Source organism: Procambarus clarkii, chromosome 93, assembly GCF_040958095.1.
Source record: "Procambarus clarkii isolate CNS0578487 chromosome 93, FALCON_Pclarkii_2.0, whole genome shotgun sequence".
Classification (NCBI taxonomy): Eukaryota; Metazoa; Arthropoda; class Malacostraca; order Decapoda; family Cambaridae; genus Procambarus; species Procambarus clarkii.
In genome coordinates, this window is record NC_091242.1 from 2,917,585 (window position 1) to 2,938,600 (window position 21,016).

The following is a 21,016-nucleotide window of genomic DNA, read 5'->3' on the forward strand; positions in this document are numbered from 1 at the left end:
TTAACTAAGTATGGACTCCAGGCTGGAGCTTCATACTCCAAGAATGGTCTGACATAACTGGTATACAAGGTTCTGAATAATCACTTACACAAGTTTCAAAAGAATTTTCAGATAAGTGCATGGTTCTAGATAATGTGTTAGACCCGAAATAATTAAATCACTGAATACCTAGTTATTATTGTTAATTATGCCTCGGAATTAGTTCATAATTAGTATAAACTCAGCGTATATTATTCACCGAGTGGCGGAGTAAGCCTTTCGGTGTATATATTAATTATGGATACAATTCACTTCACTTGGGCTTAACGCCCAAACTGAAGTGAAGCAACACATGAAAGGTCATTAGGTCAAAGCCCCCTATTTATTATTTCTAAAACTAAGGAAGAAAAATGTATTTAATTTGAACCGTACCATCATTGTTATGTCCCATTTCTACTTTTTCTAGTTTCATATAAATCAAAACAAATGAAAAGTATATTTAACACTGTCGGGAATTCAGCACAAGTAAAAAGTCTCCGTATAAGGGCAATTATACCAGGGCTAAGTGTTTTAAAAGTAGATTGACAAACAAATACTACCAACTACAATACACTACAACTACATTCTTCAACAATACACTAAGACAACGTTTTGATCCACCCACCTAGCCCTCCCTACAGTACACCACTAATACAACTTTACACAAATTGTCTTGCCGGAAATTGGACGAGTGGCCGCAGAGACTTCCACGTCGACGGCTATGGTGACCTCAGCAAACATGACCACGTTCCTGGCCCCCAACAGTGTTCAGGCAGTTACTAGATCTAGCAAGAGAGATATGGGAGGGTATCACCGGTGCTGTAAACATTGCAGCTGCAGGTGGACTCAACCATTGCATGAGGTTCCATGGAATCTAATCATGTTGCGCGAACAACGCTTCAAAGTAAATAATTAAAAAAACAAAAACAAATATATATAAGACAACACGTACTGGGTGTATCAAAACATAACATTACTTAAAAGTACACACTTAAGTTGATACACTTTATTTTTGCAAATATACATGACGAAATATTATAATAATACATATTATTTAACATATATGTACATTTTGTATACCGGTATTTATTAAAATTATTCGTTTTTGTAACATCTCATACGATATTGCACATTAATATATACAATCTCAGTAAAGATAATATAATTAACGCATTATATTATACATTATGCACTTAATTATCAGCACCTCAACGACAGCAATCTAACAGTACAATTATCTTGTGGAGGTGCTCATGGCACCGAGCGCTTAGTGTCACAACACATGTGTCTCAGGTGTCCCATACGCCTGAAATCACCTTTAATAAATATACCCATGGACCGGTGCTCCTGGTAGTCAACACCTCTCATATATGGGTAACAGTTCGTACTGTATGCCAGAGTTAAACACATCACTAAAAAAAAGCCCTGAGAATGCATAAACGTGTAACATAATTAACAGAATGACTTTGTAAGTAAGCATGATTAGTGTAAATGATTCAAACTTACATTTTTGGAAGCCTTAGTCCTACAAGATGAATGTGATTGACTGTTATAAATATAAATAATTGTATGTCCCATTCCTGTTTATTTCTCTGATGTTTATAAATCACAAAATAAACAATGACTTCGTCTACCTTGTGGGCTGTTTAGTATAAGTCAAACATGTGTATATTTTCCAGTGCTCTTGTTTCTTATACAGCAATATTAAAACATTATGTATTTTGAGGTTATAAACTGGAAAAGGATATTTTGTTCATGTTCCTCATATTAAAGACATTCTGAAAACTGAAGCTTTCAGCTTTAAACTTTGCAGTCTTGATCTTGATCGGCTTTCAATGCTTGGAGCTCGTCACCGTTGTCCTGTGTCTTGGTCTTCTCTTGGTCAGCTTCCTTCAGTCCATACAGGTCTAGTTTACCACTATAACGGAACACAACAATGTCCCCGAGTACAGAGATCAGCATTATCACTGAAGACAAATGAAAAATGCATTTTAAGTACGGATCCTATTTTGATTTCAAGACATATATTTACTATTATAAGTTTTTTGTAACTTTCTAAAACATATCTACAAATATAAGCAAGTACTGTCCATCCAACCCGTGCTTCTAATAGAACGTCGCATTTTGACGTATACTCTAAGGCCAAAAATTGTCGTATTGGAAAATGGAAGCGACTCACTAAATTGACATACTGTCTTGTTTTCTGTTTTGGGTCCTCTGGTAGGTTAGGATAAGGGCCCTTTAGTACGACAGTTTATTGACGTTGGGGAACCTTAGGAGGACGGGCTGGTCCATCTTCAGATATTTCCTGTCTGCTTATGTGGGTGTAAGGGATTGAATCTTACCAGTCAGTTGGTGCGTCATTGTGTTAAGAAGTAGCCATCACACACTGCATGTTCTGTTACTATATTTGTAAAAAGGAGTTCAAGAGTGGCGAATGTTGGAGATGGTGCTAATTTCGGCTATTAATATGAGATTCAACCAGAAAATAACTTTCGTTTGTCGATCTGTCAGCTACCAAATACCTTTTTATAGTAAAATATACGCATTTCATGTATTGATCTTGAAGGTAATCCTTAACCGTATCACATTTGAGCGTCTTGCACCTGACTTTTCATTCAAATCTAGAATTTTGCAGTGTACCTGACTTCTCAGTGTGCATACAAAGTTTACTTTTAGTCTTAAACTATGTTGAGCCTGACAACCAGCCTGACCAGACTGGTTGGTCAGCAAGGCGTTGAGGTGTCGCAACAAATCCCTCCCCTTGATAACTCTCACGTCTTAAGCCCCAAACCAAACCAATTGCTACTTGTAAACTCTAGTCATCATGCTGAAAATTATTTTTTCAGTTCCATAATCAATGTTAGAAAATTTATTGTAATGCCAACTGTATTCAGACTTAAGGGGTCAAGCATGCCTCTGCCGCTCACAGGAAGATACAAGCATATAAGCTGAGGAAGTGAAGTAAGAATATCAAAATTTTCTTACCGGCAGGAACCAGATGAAGGATCTTCCTAAACTTATCTGAGTCGTAGAGCCAACAGTTCCCAGATTCGCCACAGGAACTGTTCCACACCACACATGCTGAATCTGCCACAAAATACAGAATTTAGTACACTGCTATGTTAGTTTTTATAGTGTACTCACCTAATTGTGCTTGCGGGAGATGAGCTTCGGCTCTTTGGTTCGTTACTACTTACAACATGATGACTATATTATATATTGGATATATTAATATAATATTCTGACGTTAATACTCTAAGACAGTAGTTCAACCGTTTACACTTCTATTTCTTTAATACAATATTGCAGGGAATATAACCCACGTCTCGGTGTACATATACTGAAGGTTTACCTCTGTCCTGGATATGTTCAGGATTAAAGTATACTTGCCGGCTGGTCAGTAAGCTATGCCTTAATAACCTCCCATATGTTGGTAGGTGTTAAGCCCAACACCAAACCAAAAACAGTATTGCATTGATTGATATTAAACAAAAAAGTTATATTATATATGTATATATATATACTTCACTACTCGAAGTAAGTAAGTAAATTAATGTTATATTAATAAATCCAATATATACATATATATATACTTCGATCCTGGACTAAAGGATACTTTTCCATTGGCCAATAAGCTAATGTGGTGGAAGAGATCATCAGGGAAAAAAGGGAGAACTATGACAAGCAGCCAGCTTCCTGTCCCTCATCGAGGGCACTGCTATTAGTGGCCCTCAGGTAAACTCAGGTAAATTCAGGTAAATAACTAGGCGTCCCGCGACTGACTGGCTCAGCACCTAACACCAGGCCCTCCAAATACTGGCTAGAACTTTACCTACCACAAGACATGGCTCTTAATATAAATACTATTTTGTTGTAAATATATTCCTATGCTTAAAACTGCACATAATAAAATTGATTACAACACAACCTATTAGTGAACATACCAATAATGGCTCCCATTATAATGGGTGCTGGGATGAAGGCAAACAGACTGATGAAGACTGTGATGGTACCAAGTGAGAGTCCTTTGTCTTCATCAGCCACTGACCTGTCACGATACAATACTCTACAGTATGTACTGAATGTATGAATTTTAACATACAATAAATATTGAACAATTTATCTCATATAGTATCGGATCCTCAGGGAATGTGCACCTTCCTGGTAATCACTTCAAAAGTATACTATAAAATAGTTATAACTTGAGAATAAGCTCGGGTTACGACAAAGGTTCAATTGCCAGTTTACCAGTAGAACATTACAGAAACTTTAATACAATGAGAGCATCACAATCTAGATAAGTATCTAGGTGGTTTAACAAGGGAGGAGGATTGCTCACACACTAGTACTGTTAGCATAATTCTAGGGGAAAATACACAATTGGAAATGCATCATTCCCTGATAATTTCAGGATCTCCAAAATAATTTGCGTCAACAAATTACAATATAAATGTGTATTTACAATAGTCGACAAACGATATGCTCAAGTTTTCAGGAATCCTGTTACTAAATTTCTAGAATATAAATTCACTCCCATCGTACACAGGCTCGATTTTCCATATCGGTTTTATGAAACTCAAATTCGTAAGGAAATATATGTAAAAACAAAAACAAAAAAATTGTAGTATAAAAAGTACCTGTATCATCAATGTAAATCTGATTATAATTTCCTTGAGGATTATATTACTTTCAATTATTGCTTCATTTAATTCAGTTGTTCTGGAGAAGCATGAACACATGTTTACAGTCGTAATTAAACTAAATCTAGAAACTTAAAACAGAAAAGTGTTTAACAAATTGTGAATCACTAGTCAGACACTTGTTACGTATTTATGACAGAGAAGACAATCTCCGCTCACCTGAGGAGGACAATGCTGCCACCAATGCGACTGGTGGACGAAATACTTTTTGTGATGATCTCAACCAGGAAATAGTAGAAGAAGCCATTGCAAGGCTCAGGGCAGTACCCTCGCGTAGCTGCTCCCCACTCCTCCTGCAAGTCATCATTCCATACCATACTTGCAGAGAATAAATTAGTATCATGGCTGAAAACAAACAACCCATCCCACACAAGTGCCCGAAACGCTACGCGTACTAGTGGCTGTACAGGAATGTAACAACTCTTGTATATATCTCAAAAAAAAAAAAAAGTGTAATACGAGGTATAATACATGCACAAATCACAATTGCAACTCTTTTACCATGCCGTGGTACAGTTGATTAGCTCAGGCGCGTCTGGGAACACTTTGCGCATAGGTTCGAGCCCTCATCAACGCCATTGTGGATTTGTTCATGAGGTATAATAATAGTAATAGTAATTCAGTGTGTTGGGGGAAAGGTAGCCATTGTATATATGCACGTTTGGCTTATGTCGAGCTCCATTCAAAGGTCGAAATACTGACTCCCCCCCCCCAGAAAGCAACTCCACAACAAGCTAACTTGGATATTTACTGCTAGGTGGACAGGAGCATTAGGTGACAGGAAACGCGCCCAGTCATTTTTGTCTCGCCCTGGATTCTAACCCGGAATTCTCGACTGCGAGTCGAGAACGAACCCGACTGTACATCAGGGACTTTATTTACATATTTACACTAAGGTATAATTGTTTAGCTAAAATGCCTCTTTACTGATTTTTAATCAATTTCATAATATAAAAATAATAAATTGGATGTTAAACAATTTTCCTGGCATTAGTATAAACTGATTAAACTGTAACAAATCCAGAAGCTCAGTAGAGAACAACTTTAACGAAGAACCTAATGATACCAGTCAGTGTAAAAGTTAAAATGATGTTGCTAAAATACATCAATATTCTAAAACGAAACAAGTACAGATGGAAGCTTAAACAAATATTTGTGAACAAAACCCTACAGTTACCGTGGGAGAATATGTGGCATACACAGCACTGTGCCAGACCCCCAGGGGCCACTGTGAGATCTATACTAGGGGCAGCGGCTGGATTACAAGCAAAAGGGCGTTGACCAGACCACACACTAGAAGGTGAAGGCACGACGACGTTTCGGTCCGTCCTGGACCATTCTCAAGTCGATTAATATCGACTAGTCTGTTAACATACTTTAGCCGTTATTGTGACTCATCGCCTGCAAAAGGGTGTTGCTTGTTCGCTAAACTAGACCATTTTCGGATTACCGAACACTTCTTGGAGGAAGATTTGGGATGTTTTGTGACACGGCTTAAGGGTGATTTACTTCGATGGTGAGTCCTTCCTTGATCGCAGTCGCTTCTCGCCTCATGAGCGAAACAAGGCAGTGAAATGACACTTGCTCCAAGTTGTCATATCACAGAAACTCATTATGTCTTATCACGACACTAATGGGCCAGTGCTATCAGCAAAGGGAGCGACTGGTGGGGAAAGCCTATCCATAAATATAAGTAGGTTATTAATGAAAAAAAATATGTATTGTAAGGATTGCGTATTATCCTGGAGCAAGGAAGATGGTACGACTTGTCTGACCTGTGGTATTGGTGTGGAGACGGTGATATCTTGGGCCAGCGAGGAGGAATTACTTATGCAGCGGCAATCACTGTAACTCTGCAAGGAGAGAATAGCAATTATGACAAATTACACGTAAAGTGTGTTTTAATTCATGATTGCAACTGGTTGCGAGTGAGTTTGTTTGTGCAGTAGACGTGATGGGTCGTTACAGCCTCCCAGGTGTCTGTGGTCGGAGTTGGGTTCAGTGAAGGAACGATAAGTGTCATTCTGAGACTAGATATATATCTCATTAATGATTAATCTTAAATTCTCACAAAATTCCACAGAATATCTTAACCCAAAGAAAGTTTTAGACATTGATAAGTTAGCGGAAGTCTTTAACGGTTTGAAGCTGCCAACGCTTGAAAGTTGTTGCTAAGCATGATGGTGGTGGTGGTGGTGGTGGTGGTGGTGATGGTGGTGGTGGTGGTGGTGGTGGTGGTGATGGTGGTGGTGGTGATGATGGTGATGGTGGTGATGATGGTGATGGTGGTGGTGGTGGTGATGGTGGTGGTGGTGATGGTGGTGATGGTGATGGTGGTGATAGGGGTGGTGGTGGTGGTGATGGTGGTGAAGCTGCAAACTGCACCGAGATCACTGGATCACCAATAAGACAGTTTTCAGAAACGAACAATTTCCTCAACATTCCTAAGTGTGACCCAACGTTTCAGCATAATAAAGGCCTAACTCAGACGTAAACATTACGTCTTCACACCTGTAATGCCAAGTGCTAATGCTTATATTTCACCAACAGTATTGCGTCAATATTTCTTACTGAAATTAATAATAATAATTATTATTATTATGAAAGTACAAATAAACAGTAATCATGGGTCAGGAAAACATTTATACTGTATTACAGCACTTGTAAAAAGGGCAGTAAAGCAGATGTTTGTTGAAAAGGACATACAATTGGATTAGTAGTGACGTTATCAAGAGTGCAGCCAGCATAGCACGGGGAGTAGAAGAGGGTCGACTTGTCCTGGGCACACACGGGGGTGAACTTCTCTGTGCAACCGCAGTCTGCTGAACACATAGGCCCCGTCAAGCTGTAACATACAAGAGGCACTAGATATGGTTTTGATGGCAGGAGGCCACTCGAGAGAGGTGTCCTGAGTAGGGACGTGGTGAATTTCTTATTAATATTCAGCTCGTTATATTGTTAAGGTAACAATTTATAGTCAGTAGCCAGAGTTGGAGGTCTAAGCTGCTGGAGTGTTGCTGCATGCATTGTTGCACTAGTGTTCAGAGGATAGAGGACCGTAGGACAGTGTGAGTAGTGGTCCTGGTCGGAGCTGGAGTCTTGTCATCTGAGAGTTGTTTCTCCAGAGGTGTGTGTATTTACTATTTGTACAGTGTTTACTATGTGTATCTTCAGAATCGAACAATTAGCTGTTGGACCCCACCTTTCTAACCAATTTATTTTTTCTCTATTATGTCTAGCGTTGTCCCCCGTGAATATGTACTCACCTAGTTGTGCTTGCGGGGGTTGAGCTCTGGCTCTTTGGTTCCGCCTCTCAAAGGTCAATCAACTGGTGTACAGATTCCTGAGCCTACTGGGCTCTATTATATCTACATTTGAAACAACTGTGTATGTAGTCTGCCTTCACCACATCACTGCCAAATGCATTCCATCTGTTAACTACTCTGACACTGCGTGTGTGTGTGCGCGCGCGTGAGTGAGGAAAGGACAGTAGGTGTGTGGTAACTGAACCAAGTACACTCACCCGTCCATCGGGCCAATGACATCAAGTTTTGGGCATCCAACAAACATGAGGGCCAAGAAGCCGAGGCAGGTGATGAAGGTAACAAAGACGTTGTATCCGGTCACATACCGAGGTCCAGGTCTCAACCACCTCATTACGGACCCGCTAACTACTGCACCAACCACCGACACCAGAAGACTGGCCAAACCTGCCCCGGGGGAAGAACAATACACGTATGATTCGCGTGGTGGCCAGGATCCTAGCGACTGAGGTCAAATGTGTATCATGTTGGAGTTTTACAACAGAGCTTAATAATACATTTTTTAATATTGATAACAACTCAGGAAACCCCATCAAAGCCACCAGCTGGATATGTGTGGGTTGAGTTATTTGTTTTCCGCCAGGTTGTTGTGTCTTACTTCCCGCATCAACATATTATCCGCTTGTCTAGGCTATGAGAATTGTACATTATCTTCTCTAGTACAAATATACCTCACTTGTTGCTAGTTTTCTGTAGGCGCCAGTCAAAGCTGGTTATTCACACACTAATCAAGCAAAAAAACTTCACATATACCTGCTTACATATACTGTACTCGCTTGGTTATATACAATAATCAGACAGGTTTGATATATTTCTGTTTACATATACTGTACGCACTTGGGTATATAAATACTGCACCTGTGTAATAATTAGCCTCGGTAGCACTTTTTCGAAACTGGTTTTCCAAGTACTTGGGTTTAAAACTCCAGTAGCCAGATAGGGCGAGAAGCGAGAGTGTGACGCTGAAGAGGTTCCCAGCCCAGATCTTGTTGGTGAAGAGACGCTTTAATGCTATAACAAGGTCTGAAACCAGGAAAAGCAGATCAACCAACAAAACACATACAATTATAGTAGGTTATATATAATTATAGTACGACGTTTCGATCCAGGATGGACCGAAAGGTCGTCGTCTCTTCAATTTCCAGTGTGTGGTTTGGTCAATACAATTACAGCATGCTAAATGCAGCCATCACAACCCTTATCACTACTACCCTTCCCTCTTTCATAGGTTGGGAAGGCATCATAGTCCCGAAGAAAGAGGAAAGTGATAATGGAAAAGGAGATCAAAAAGCCTCCAGACTATAATATACTTACTGATAAGCAACGTAAACAGAACTAAAAACTCACATCAAATGAGATTACTTTAGTTTGACAAGAACACTGAAAGCGGGAGTCAAGAGGCAGCTCACGTCAGTGCATCATTTCAATGTCTTTTACTGCATTTGAAATTGCAAAACATGTCATTTGCAGATGAAAAGTCACAATAACGTGACTGAAAAAATGTTGACCACACCACACATTAGAAATTGAAGAGATGACGACGTTTCGGTCCGTCCTGGATCATTCTCACAATCGACTTGATGATTGTCCAGGACGGACCGAAACGTCGTCGTCTCTTCACTTTCTAATGTGTGGTTTGGTCTACATGTTATTTTATAATTACGATAATAGATAACCACAAAGGATAGCTGCTGATGCACTTTCATGAATATATATTTAACATGATCTTTACAAGCAATCTGAAGGTTTGTAAATATATACATCATACACTGAGATGTGTATATACACTGAGATGTGTATATACACTGAGATGTGTATATACACTGAGAGTTCCGTTTAGTCCTAAACAATGTTGAGGACTAAAGTATACTTGCTGGTTGGCCAGTAAGCTAGTGTGGTGGCCTTAATAACCCCTCCAGAGGTTGACAGGCCTTCAGCCCAACACCAAACCAATTTACCAATACAAATATACTCACTCTTCAAGGTTGGCTTTGATTCCTCTCTCTTGGCCTTGGCCACGGAGAAGAAATACTCAACTCCTCTGTTTGATCCTTCTCTTTCGTCTTTATCAGCTTGTCTGAGCATCTTCTTGCCTTCTCTCTTCAGCGTCGCCGGCAGCTTCCGGGGGAAGAAGAACAGAGGGATGCTGGTGACTGCCAGAGCCAGCCCAATGAACACGAACCCTGGGTGAACACAGAGCACGATCATTACCAGGAGGAAGCCACAAGCATGTATGATTATATAACACTTGCAAAATATACGAAGACAAGAAGCTGGGATATGATGACGAAGTGCAGGAAGGGTATCCAATCACTTCGACTATCCGCGACCCACCAATGACCCTACAAGAATCGAGGACGTCGCCATCTAGTTATGGTGACATACTGCTGTCTGATAATTACTTTACCTGAAAACTATGAAATTAGATGAGCATTAAAATATTAGTTATTCTTTAACTATTACATTGTTTTCTTTTAGTGATGTTAATTTGGGTATACAGGATGATAAACCAATCTCATAGGCCACGAGGCTCTGTATTTCGCTGTTCCATGAAATCGCATCCTTCCCTTATCTATTTCTCCCTCTCTCCTTGTCTAAATTCACCCCCCTAATCTCTCCCTTTTTCCGTCCTTCCGTACTTAAATCCATTCAACCTTTCCTGTCTAAATCAATCTATCTCCCGTCTCTTTTCATCACCCCCCCTTTCCTGCTATTAAAATAGGCTCAACATAACTAGGATGTGGTCCTACCTAGCCACCAAGCGCCCAGCCACCGTGGATCTTTCTTATCAATGTTAGGCTTCTTGGAGGGATCGATCCAGATGGAGAGACACTGTCCTCCTATGAAGAATCCCAAGACTGGTCCCAGGATCCTTATTAGCATCGTCAAGGCTGCAAGTAAAGGCATCATTAGATAAGGAGTCACACGTACAGAGTATACTGCCCTTGCTAGAAGCAGCACAATCTCAGTGAAATGGAAAGTGAAACGTTTAAGGGACAAGGCAGGGGTGGACTGGGTCAGCCACAGCACCTGAATTTACCTGAGGGTCACTGACACCAGTGGCCTCGACGAGGATAGGAAGCCGGCGGCTTGTTAAGGACTCTGGAAGACACACACAGTACACAGGCTTGGACTGGACCAAGTATCATAAAAAACTAATTATATACAGTACTCTTAAATAACAATGACAAGACTAATGATAAAATGGTGCTCAGTATGAGGTATCTCTTGTCAACGGCACTAGGGCAAGTATCTCTTGTCAACAACACTAGGGCAAGTATCTCTTGTCAACAACACTAGGGCAAGTATCTCTTGTCAACGGCACTAGGGCAAGTATCTCTTGTCAACGGCACTAGGGCAAGTATCTCTTGTCAACGGCACTAGGGCAAGTATCTCTTGTCAACGGCCCTAGGGCAAGTATCTGTTGTCAACGGTACTAGGGCAAGTATATATGGTCACAGTGCATAACTCAAAGAAGCCTAAACTTACTGTAGTAGATGGGGTAAGACTTCTTGTTGACGTTGTCATCCAGGTAGGTGACGCCAATGCTGAAGAAGATGCTTATTGCAATGCCAACGAAGAACTGTGCAATAAAGAGCAGAAATATAGAGCCTAGGTATGCAGAGCTTCGGTCTTCCTTGCACCCGTCTTCTATTTTGGAGTGGCATAGCTCTTCTTTGGCTGCATTGAAAAAGATAGTAAAATAATGTGTCAGTATAATGCCTTTCTATAACCGGTTAGACTCACGCCTTAGTTAGGCCTTAGTCACATATACTGACCCTCTGTAACCAGCTCCATGTTGAAGGAACATAGCCACAAGCAGAGTTCCATCCTGAGGAAACAGAGACCTTTTTTTTGCTAACAGGGAATAATTTGTTAATTTAGATATGCAATATATATATATATATATATTATATATATTATATATATATATATATATATATATATATATATATATATATATATATATATATATATATATATATATATATATATATATATTATTTTTAGTTTTTTTTTTACATTTTAAATTAAAACCATCTGACAATTTTTGATATTTTCCCTACAAGATGTAAGAGTACCATAAAGATTTTTTTACTGTTATCAAAATGTGGGTCTACCATTAATATGTAAACCGTAAACAAGAATAAAGACTCTTGACTATCATCAAGATATGGGCCAGCCATAAAAAAAGGAATCAGTACTATATTTTCTCCCTTCTTGAACTACAAGGAAATGCTCTTCACTTTATCCTAAAATAACAAATCTACTGAAACTAACGAAGAACGACAAATAAAACAAAAGGTCTATTCAGTTCCTTACCTTTGAAGTCAGTAAGATTTGACAGGAGGTTGCCGGCAGTGGCGGCCTCAGCTGCGGTGATGGCAGCAGTGCCAGGCCCGTAGAAGAGGTGAGGCAGGACAGCAGTGAGGCAGGAGGCAGCAGTAAAGAGGGCGCCCACACCTAGCCAGCGAGGACGGTGGCCAAAGGTACCATAGTACCCCAGGAACATGGCCAGCATCACTTGAGAGATGTCGTTACCAGACAGTATTATTCCTGACGAATACATAACATGCCTTTATGTAACACCATTTTGTATTAAGGGTGAGGGAATAATTATATAATATTAATATTGCTATTTAACCCTACAATATATATAAAAAAAGAGGATAAAAAAGACTTGTTTTTTAATGAAAATTGAGTTTCGAATTTAATGAAAAGTTTTCCACAGTTTTTGTATCATCTTCTTTCATTCATGGACCTTAGGGTAAAGTGACTGGTCTGAAGACCTCGGTGTTGAAAATCAACAGAGCAAAACCCTCCAAATGTCAGGAACTCTTTGAATACTGTTTGCACCAAGCAACAAATTACAACATGAAAGGTTCATATCAAGCAGAAACCTGTTAAAATAAACAATATGACATTAATTTCCCCACGATTCAATGCAAGATTCTTATGAAAATCACCATAAAGGTATTTTTATCATCAAGTACAGGGAATTATATACTTTATATAAGTTATTTGCTATTGTTATCAGGCGAAAGCACAGTTCGTATAGAGTGGGGACGAGACCGGGGTAAGCATCTAGCAGCGTATGCTATTGGCAGAAATGGTTTCCGGAAACTTGTACCGATTTGATTTATATCTTCAGTTGGAAGACGATGCTCCCAAATGTTCCCTCGCGGACTGTAAATACAGGGCAGGGCAATTATCACAAGAAAGCGCCGAACCAGCATGGTCATATAGCACTTGGAAGGGGCTATGAGGGCACTGATAAGGACCGGAGGAGATAAGAATCGGTACCCAAGCACTTTGACCTTCGGGGATCGAACACCGGCCTTGCAAGAAGCGAAGCGGAATGCGTATTCGGGGTCGGTCGCCGCTTGGACATACATAGCTTGAGGATGTGTTGCTGGCAGACACTTTGTATTATAACAATTTAGGTAGCATTGAACCTTACCTGTCTCCTTGCTGGTGAGTTTAAACCTCTTCTCCAGAGTAGAGACGACCGACACAGAGTATGTGAAGAACATGCCCTGGGTGACCCCCACCAGGCTGTACACCAGCATGTACATCTCCTTCGTCGCTAGCCTCTGTGGACACCACACACACATGAGCAAGCCACAGTAAAAAAATTCACGTTTGATAGAGTTGAGCAAATTGGACAATATTTCAATACAAAATAATCAGTATACATAAAACAGAGATAGTCTTGTTAAATGAAAATATATGTTCGATAATGTATTATGTTAATGCTGCATTGTGTCAGCTACGTGGGCAGCTTGGAGACGTTAAGACCAGGTTACTCCAGTTACAAAAGTCGTTCTTCACTCTACCATCTTCCAGCTACACTCTCGTGTTCTGGAGCCTCCAGCTACACCCACGCCAAGTTCCATAGCCAATGCTTACCCTCCCCAAGCACCACCTCCACTCACCCACCAACTCCCACCCCACCTGTGTTCTCTTCTGCCCCTCTTCCTCCACCCCCTCATATCTCACGCCTTCTTTTACCAATAATATTCAATAGCCTCTTCGTACCATCCAGCCCTTTCTTTCTGCCCACCTTCTCTGCAACCCTCGCTCCTCCATCCATCACCCCCACTCACCTGCAGCCATGATGGTGCACAAGTTCCCACACCACATTGCGTTTCCTGTAGGTCCTCCTCCGTAAAGAGGACCTTGAGCTGGGCCTTCTGCTCCTTAGTTAGCTTGTTGGACTGCGAGGTGGCCTTCTCCACGAGGTTGTCCTTCGGGATACCATTGGCCTGTTCAACGAGGCTGTCCTTCGGGCTACCGTTGGCCTGATCCAGCGCCCTCGTCGCTTCAGTGTCTGCTCAAAAACACAGAACCCGTTAACAAAATATTTAAAAACTTAAATCTGGCTGAGCGCAGCAAAAGATAACGCATCAATTTAACTTATTATAGAAGGAAATAGTGTACATTACTGTCACTGTATCGTAGAAAACCAAAACATGATATCCAAGTTCATCTGAAATTTATACTTCAGGGTAATAGCGATACCCTGTCTCCATCAGAATTATTAAGACATCTGCCTCCGTCATTGGACATATCTGCCTCTATCATTGACCACATCTGCCTCCACCACTGACCACATCTGCCTCCATCATTGATCACATCTGAACAAAAACGCTTCTAATAACTCGAGGCACAATTATTGACGGGACAATCGATCTAATAGTTCTCCAAGTTCTCCAAGATAGCAGAGTTGTGGTGTCTCCTGTCACCAAGGACAACATGTTATCAAGTAAGAACAGTCCTTGCTACAGTGATCTCAACCACCTAGCGCTTTAGAGATGTAATTTTTTCCTTTCAAATTTCTCAACTCTAAATTCATCTCCAACCACGGTTTCAGATATTAGTTCTCTAATGCATTCACTTAACAGAATCTCAGGAACCAGTGTGCCTACCCAGTACTGTAAGTCTAGACCTTAAGAGAACAGGGTAGAACACAGGTACACTAAGTCTTCACCGTAGAGAACAGGGCAGAACACAGGTACACTAAGTCTTCACCGTAGAGAACAGGGCAGAACACAGGTACACTAAGTCTTCACCGTAGAGAACAGGGCAGAGCACAGGTACACTAAATCTTCACCGTAGAGAACAGGGCAGAACACAGGTACACTAAGTCTTCACCGTAAAGAACAGGGTAGAACACAGGTACACTAAGTCTTCACCGTAGAGAACAGGGCAGAACACAGGTACACTAAGTCTTCACCGTAGAGAACAGGGCAGAACACAGGTACACTAAGTCTTCACCGTAGAGAACAGGGCAGAACACAGGTACACTAAGTCTTCACCGTAGAGAACAGGGCAAAACACAGGTACACTAAGTCTTCACCGTAGAGAACAGGGCAGAACACAGGTACACTAAGTCTTCACCGTAGAGAACAGGGCAAAACACAGGTACACTAAGTCTTCACCGTAGAGAGTAAGGCGAGACCAAACTCTATAATGTTCTACCCGTTGTGTGTTTTTAACAGGTAACTAACGGGAATTATTACCTTAAGCCCTAGGTAGCATTTGGGCAATATTCTCCTACCAAGACCCACCCAAGAATAAATTAAACAGGAACGTTTAAAATTATTACCGAATTTTTAACCACCAAATACGTGAAACCGTAGTGTAACTTGTTTACAAAATATATTAATTCCTTCCGTGAAATAGAGAAAACGAAGTTGAACATAACAAGAGAATACATCCTACTTTTCTACAATAGTGTATTATTTCACTAACGTTTCACTAATTATGAACACTAACCCATGACGTGACTGGTGAAGCAGATGTCCTCTTGGTAATGGTGGTCTCTGTCAGGCGTCTGATCCACGTGATTTAACTCAACTCTCTTATCATCCTTGATTATCCCCTATCATTCATATCTTAAATATACGTCAGTGCATTGATGCCGTAGTTTAAGCGTGGAACGCTCCTCGCTGGCCAGTAAGCGAAGCCCAGTCTTCTCCACACGACTGCAAGAGCCTGGTACTCAAGTCGGACTGCTCAGCGGGTCCCAGCCTGCCTCCTGCACTGTGGTCGGGGCCCAGCCTGCCTCCTTCACTCTCGAACCTGATAACGCCCCTCTCTCCCAGTCCAAGATTACTCTCCCGTAAGACGTTCAAGCTTTAGAGTATAAAGTGCATGTTATGGAGATGCGAGGATAGTGTTATTTGACGGTGTCTTTATGCCGTTCCACATTTAAGTTCCCTGATTATGCTATAACACAGGAGTTGGATATTCATCGAATATCACGTTGTTTCCGGCTGCCCTTTGGAAGACTGTTTACACCAGTTTGCTGACCTGAAGTTTGCGTTATCATTAGGGTAAGAAAAAAAAAGAAAATAGAGATAAGATTAATAAAAATGTACCATGTGTTTTACATAGTTCTGTCACCTATCAGCGCTTGGAGATAGAACTGGTTACTGCCAGAGTCTAAATGACGTTCTTTTAATAAATCGTTGTTATTACGACAATATTAAAAGAAAGTATAAATGTTCGAAATAAAGCCATTACGATACTTGGATTTATATTTGGAACAATACAAACAATGATATTCTCCTTCATCTTCACTTGGTCTTTGTAAACCTCCTTCAGAGAATGCAGTGGAATCAGAAACCTTCCTTATGAAGAAAGGCTTGGAGAACAGAATTTATATTTTCATGAAAATGGCGCAGAAAGTGAGGGGGAGAAATGAGTGAAGCTCGATACAGCAAACCTGTCGTACGTGGCAGCTTTCTCAACCGTACCTAAATACTTGGGTATGAAGGTGCCTTAATACACCCCTTCTGCAAGATGCGATCAAGATCAACGGACTGCTTGACCAAATTTCATACTTGGAGACGAGGAGTTACAATAACGTGGCTGAAACTAGACAGTGAAGGGACGATGACGTTTCAGTCCGTCCTGGACCATTCTTAAGTCGATTGTGAGTCAGTGAGTCTGTGAGTCGATTGTGGACTCAAGTCCACGATCGACTTGAGAATGGTCCAGGACGGACCGAAACGTCGTCGTCCCTTCACTTTCTAGTGTGTGGTCTTCATACTTGGACCAGAAGTCCTGTACCTCTTAATGCTGGGCCCGACCTGAGGTGGGAGCCCACACTAAGCACAGTGATCAATACCATTCAATAATAGTTGGGTTTGGCTTCCTATTCAACCTAGAAGAAGGATTCAATTTGCTGCGGGTTCTTCATTAATATTTTGTGATATATCTGGTGGGTTCCGTGGTGACGGATCATCAGTTATCATATATAGGTTCATTTAAGAATTGGATACAAAGACTTTGTGTTACCATAATGAATTATCCAGAAAATGAGTTCCTGTTGGTAGGTTTATTACTCCCTCCTTGGCCTCAAGAAATCACAATGTTATCACATGAGTGTGATCGGAAGGTAATGGTAAACATTTTGGATAACGCTGCCATTTTTGCTACACAACCTTCTAGATATAAAGCCAATCAGGTTGACATATATATTGTCAACAACAACCAGAGCAACACCACCAGCACCACCACCACCACTACCACCACTACCACCACTACCACCACCAGCACCAGCACCAGCAACACCACCACCACTACCAGCACCAACACCACCACCACTACCAGCACCAACACCACCACCACCAGCACCAACACCACCACCACCAGCACCAGCACCAGCAACACCACCACCACTACCAGCACCAACACCACCACCACTACCAGCACCAACACCACCACCACCAGCACCAGCACCAACACCACCACCACCAGCACCAGCACCAACACCACTACCACCACCACCAGCACCAACACCACCACCAGCACCAGCACCAGCAACACCACCACCACTACCAGCACCAACACCACCACTACCAGCACCAACACCACCACCACCACTACCAGCACCAACACCACCACTACCAGCACCAACACCACCACTACCAGCACCAACACCACCACTACCAGCACCAACACCACCACCACCACCAGCACCAACACCACCACCATCACCAACAACACCACCACCACCACCAGCACCAACACCACCACCATCACCAACAACACCACCACCACCACCAACAACAACACCACCACCACCACCACTACCAAGAACACTACCACGACCACCAACAACAACACCACCACCACTACCAGCAGCAACACCACCACCAGCACCACCACCACCACTACCAGCACCACCACCACTACCACCAACAACAACACCACCACTAAACAACACCAACAAGAACACAAGTACCAATAATATTATAACAAGGAAGTCTTCACTCCAGTAATAGGTGTAGTCTAGACCCACATAATATATATTGTCCTCTCTCAGCCCTCATCTGTTTCATCAGTAACACTCACCGAGCTGTAATATATGACACTGGCCTCCTATATCTCTGGGACAGTGATGGCACTACCCTCCTATACCTCTGGGACAGTGATGGCACTAGCCTCCTATATCTCTGGGACAGTGATGGCACTACCCTCCTATATCTCTGGGACAGTGATGGCACTAGCCTCCTATATCTCTGGGACAGTGATGGCACTAGCCTCCTATACCTCTGGGACAGTGATGGCACTAGCCTCCTATATCTCTGGGACAGTGATGGCACTAGCCTCCTATATCTCTGGGACAGTGATGGCACTGGCCTCCTATATCTCTGGGGCAGTGATGGCACTAACCTCCTATATCTCTGGGACAGTGATGGCTCTAGCCTCCTATATCTCTGGGACTGTGATGGCACTAGTCTCCTATATCTCTGGGACAGTGATGGCACTAGCCTCCTATATCTCTGGGACTGTGATGGCACTAGTCTCCTATATCTCTGGGACAGTGATGGCACTGGCCTCCTATATCTCTGGGACAGTGATGGCACTGTCCTCCTATACCTCTGGGACAGTGATGGCACTAGCCTCCTATATCTCTGGGACAGTGATGGCACTAGCCTCCTATATCTCTGGGACTGTGATGACACTAGTCTCCTATATCTCTGGGACAGTGATGGCACTAACCTCCTATATCTCTGGGACAGTGATGGCTCTAGCCTCCTATATCTCTGGGACTGTGATGGCACTAGTCTCCTATATCTCTGGGACAGTGATGGCACTAGCCTCCTATATCTCTGGGACTGTGATGGCACTAGTCTCCTATATCTCTGGGACAGTGATGGCACTGGCCTCCTATATCTCTGGGGCAGTGATGGCACTGTCCTCCTATACCTCTGGGACAGTGATGGCACTAGCCTCCTATATCTCTGGGACAGTGATGGCACTAGCCTCCTATATCTCTGGGACTGTGATGGCACTAGTCTCCTATATCTCTGGGACAGTGATGGCACTAGCCTCCTATACCTCTGGGACAGTGATGGCACTAGCCTCCTATATCTCTGGGACAGTGATGGCACTAGCCTCCTATATCTCTGGGACAGTGATGGCACTAGCCTCCTATATCTCTGGGACTGTGATGGCACTAGTCTCCTATATCTCTGGGACAGTGATGGCACTAGCCTCCTATATCTCTGGGACAGAGATAGAGGAGATTTTAATTACAATTAAAAACCGTCCATCGAAAGACCTGATCGGGATGAAAGCCGAGGAGAAATTTTGCCATTGTGGAATTTATCATGAAAATATGACCTTGTAGGATTATATAAAATAAGTTCGCATGAGCTCGTGCGCACATACAGGCAACCTAGAGGCGGGGACCAGGAGCTGATGCTAGTCCTGTAAATACGTATAAGGGAATATATAAGAAATACACTGCAGTAGGCCTACTGGCCCATATGTAGGACAGGTCAAATTTACACCCAACTGTATCTGTAAATCTTATCTCTAGTTTCGGCGACATATCGTCCTACTGACTTCGTTCTTTATTTTATATATTTACTTACGTATCTCTAGTTAACCAGCTAATTTGCCTCAATCACGTTAACTGACAATTTGGTTCACTCTTCTAAAGATGTTATCGAAACCAAGTTTATTTATTTCCTTTGAAAACAGTTTCAACAAACTGGTACAAGTTTTGTCTATATTTATTTGTTTCAACCCGTGGATTATATCTTCTTTGTTGATGCCGTTACATACCGTTGTGGACTGCCACACTGCTAATGGAGGCTCCTCCCGTGAGAGCACAAGGTGTACAGATCTAATAGAGGCTCACCTAGAGTCTGCAGTCTTCCAGAGTAGAGGTAGATGCGAGTCTAGGCTTCAGAGGCTATGATAGTAGAGCAGAGGTAGACGAATCCTCGAATTACTGCCAATAAGTAGATACAGGCCCAACAATCTAGCAGAGAAGTACAGGTGGTGTGGACAGCGAGATGTGTGGTGTCTCTACCAAGGGCGTGCTGCTCTGAGGATGGCGCAGTCAATCACCGTCGGGTATAACCTGAAAAAGGTAAAAAAGGAAACATACCCAAACGTCTCGCCCTGTATGGGAATCGAAGCCGGGATCTTTTGGTCGTAATATAACTGGGGCGACTACTGCGCTACAGGTGCGCGCGCACACCACCCTCAGATCCTGGAACTGCGGCGTGACGTCAGATAATGTTGAGCTCCCAGCTCCGTCAGGGCTGTGTCGACAGCGAGGGGCACCAGTATGGCATTAGTCTCAACATCCCGGCCCTCTCCTCCTTATGCGGGCTACTAACACGCCTCTGTAACATATGTATACATACATGGGACAGACATATATGTTTCATGTATTCTTATATCGTGTATATTTAAATCAATGTATATATATATTATTACCAGAAATACCGATAAACAGAAAGAACCAGTAATATTAACTCAGTAAAATGATTTAATATTTTATTTGTTTAAGTTGTATATTGTTATAGCACCATGTTCAATACGGTGTTACAGTACTGGGTAACTTGTGGTTTGGTAACAAGGATGTTGATTTGTGGGAACCATTATCGCGTAACATAACATTAGTAGGATCCCTTGATTGTTTCAAGCGTAGGTTAGACA

General features: G+C 42.0%; 2 protein-coding genes across 2 annotated transcripts; one reads left to right on the forward strand and one right to left on the reverse strand.

The window, feature by feature from the left end:
* Positions 1 to 1,009: 1,009 nt before the first annotated feature.
* Positions 1,010 to 20,688, reverse strand: LOC123746841 (solute carrier organic anion transporter family member 74D). The gene is made up of 16 exons (XM_045728639.2): positions 20,208 to 20,688; positions 15,824 to 16,360; positions 14,152 to 14,375; positions 13,506 to 13,638; positions 12,368 to 12,601; positions 11,534 to 11,725; positions 10,795 to 10,935; positions 10,021 to 10,227; positions 8,903 to 9,067; positions 8,245 to 8,431; positions 7,428 to 7,566; positions 6,497 to 6,574; positions 4,881 to 5,014; positions 3,966 to 4,069; positions 3,007 to 3,108; positions 1,010 to 1,985 (listed from the first exon to the last, which is right to left on the reverse strand). Exons 2-16 carry the CDS (start codon positions 15,825 to 15,827, stop codon positions 1,819 to 1,821), a joined length of 2,211 nt encoding a protein of 736 aa, XP_045584595.1. The 5' UTR covers positions 15,828 to 16,360; positions 20,208 to 20,688; the 3' UTR covers positions 1,010 to 1,818.
* LOC138359804 (perilipin-4-like) lies at positions 18,489 to 19,691 on the forward strand. The gene has a single exon (XM_069319509.1). The coding sequence runs from the start codon at positions 18,489 to 18,491 to the stop codon at positions 19,689 to 19,691; it is 1,203 nt and encodes a 400-aa protein (XP_069175610.1).
* Positions 20,689 to 21,016: the final 328 nt, after the last annotated feature.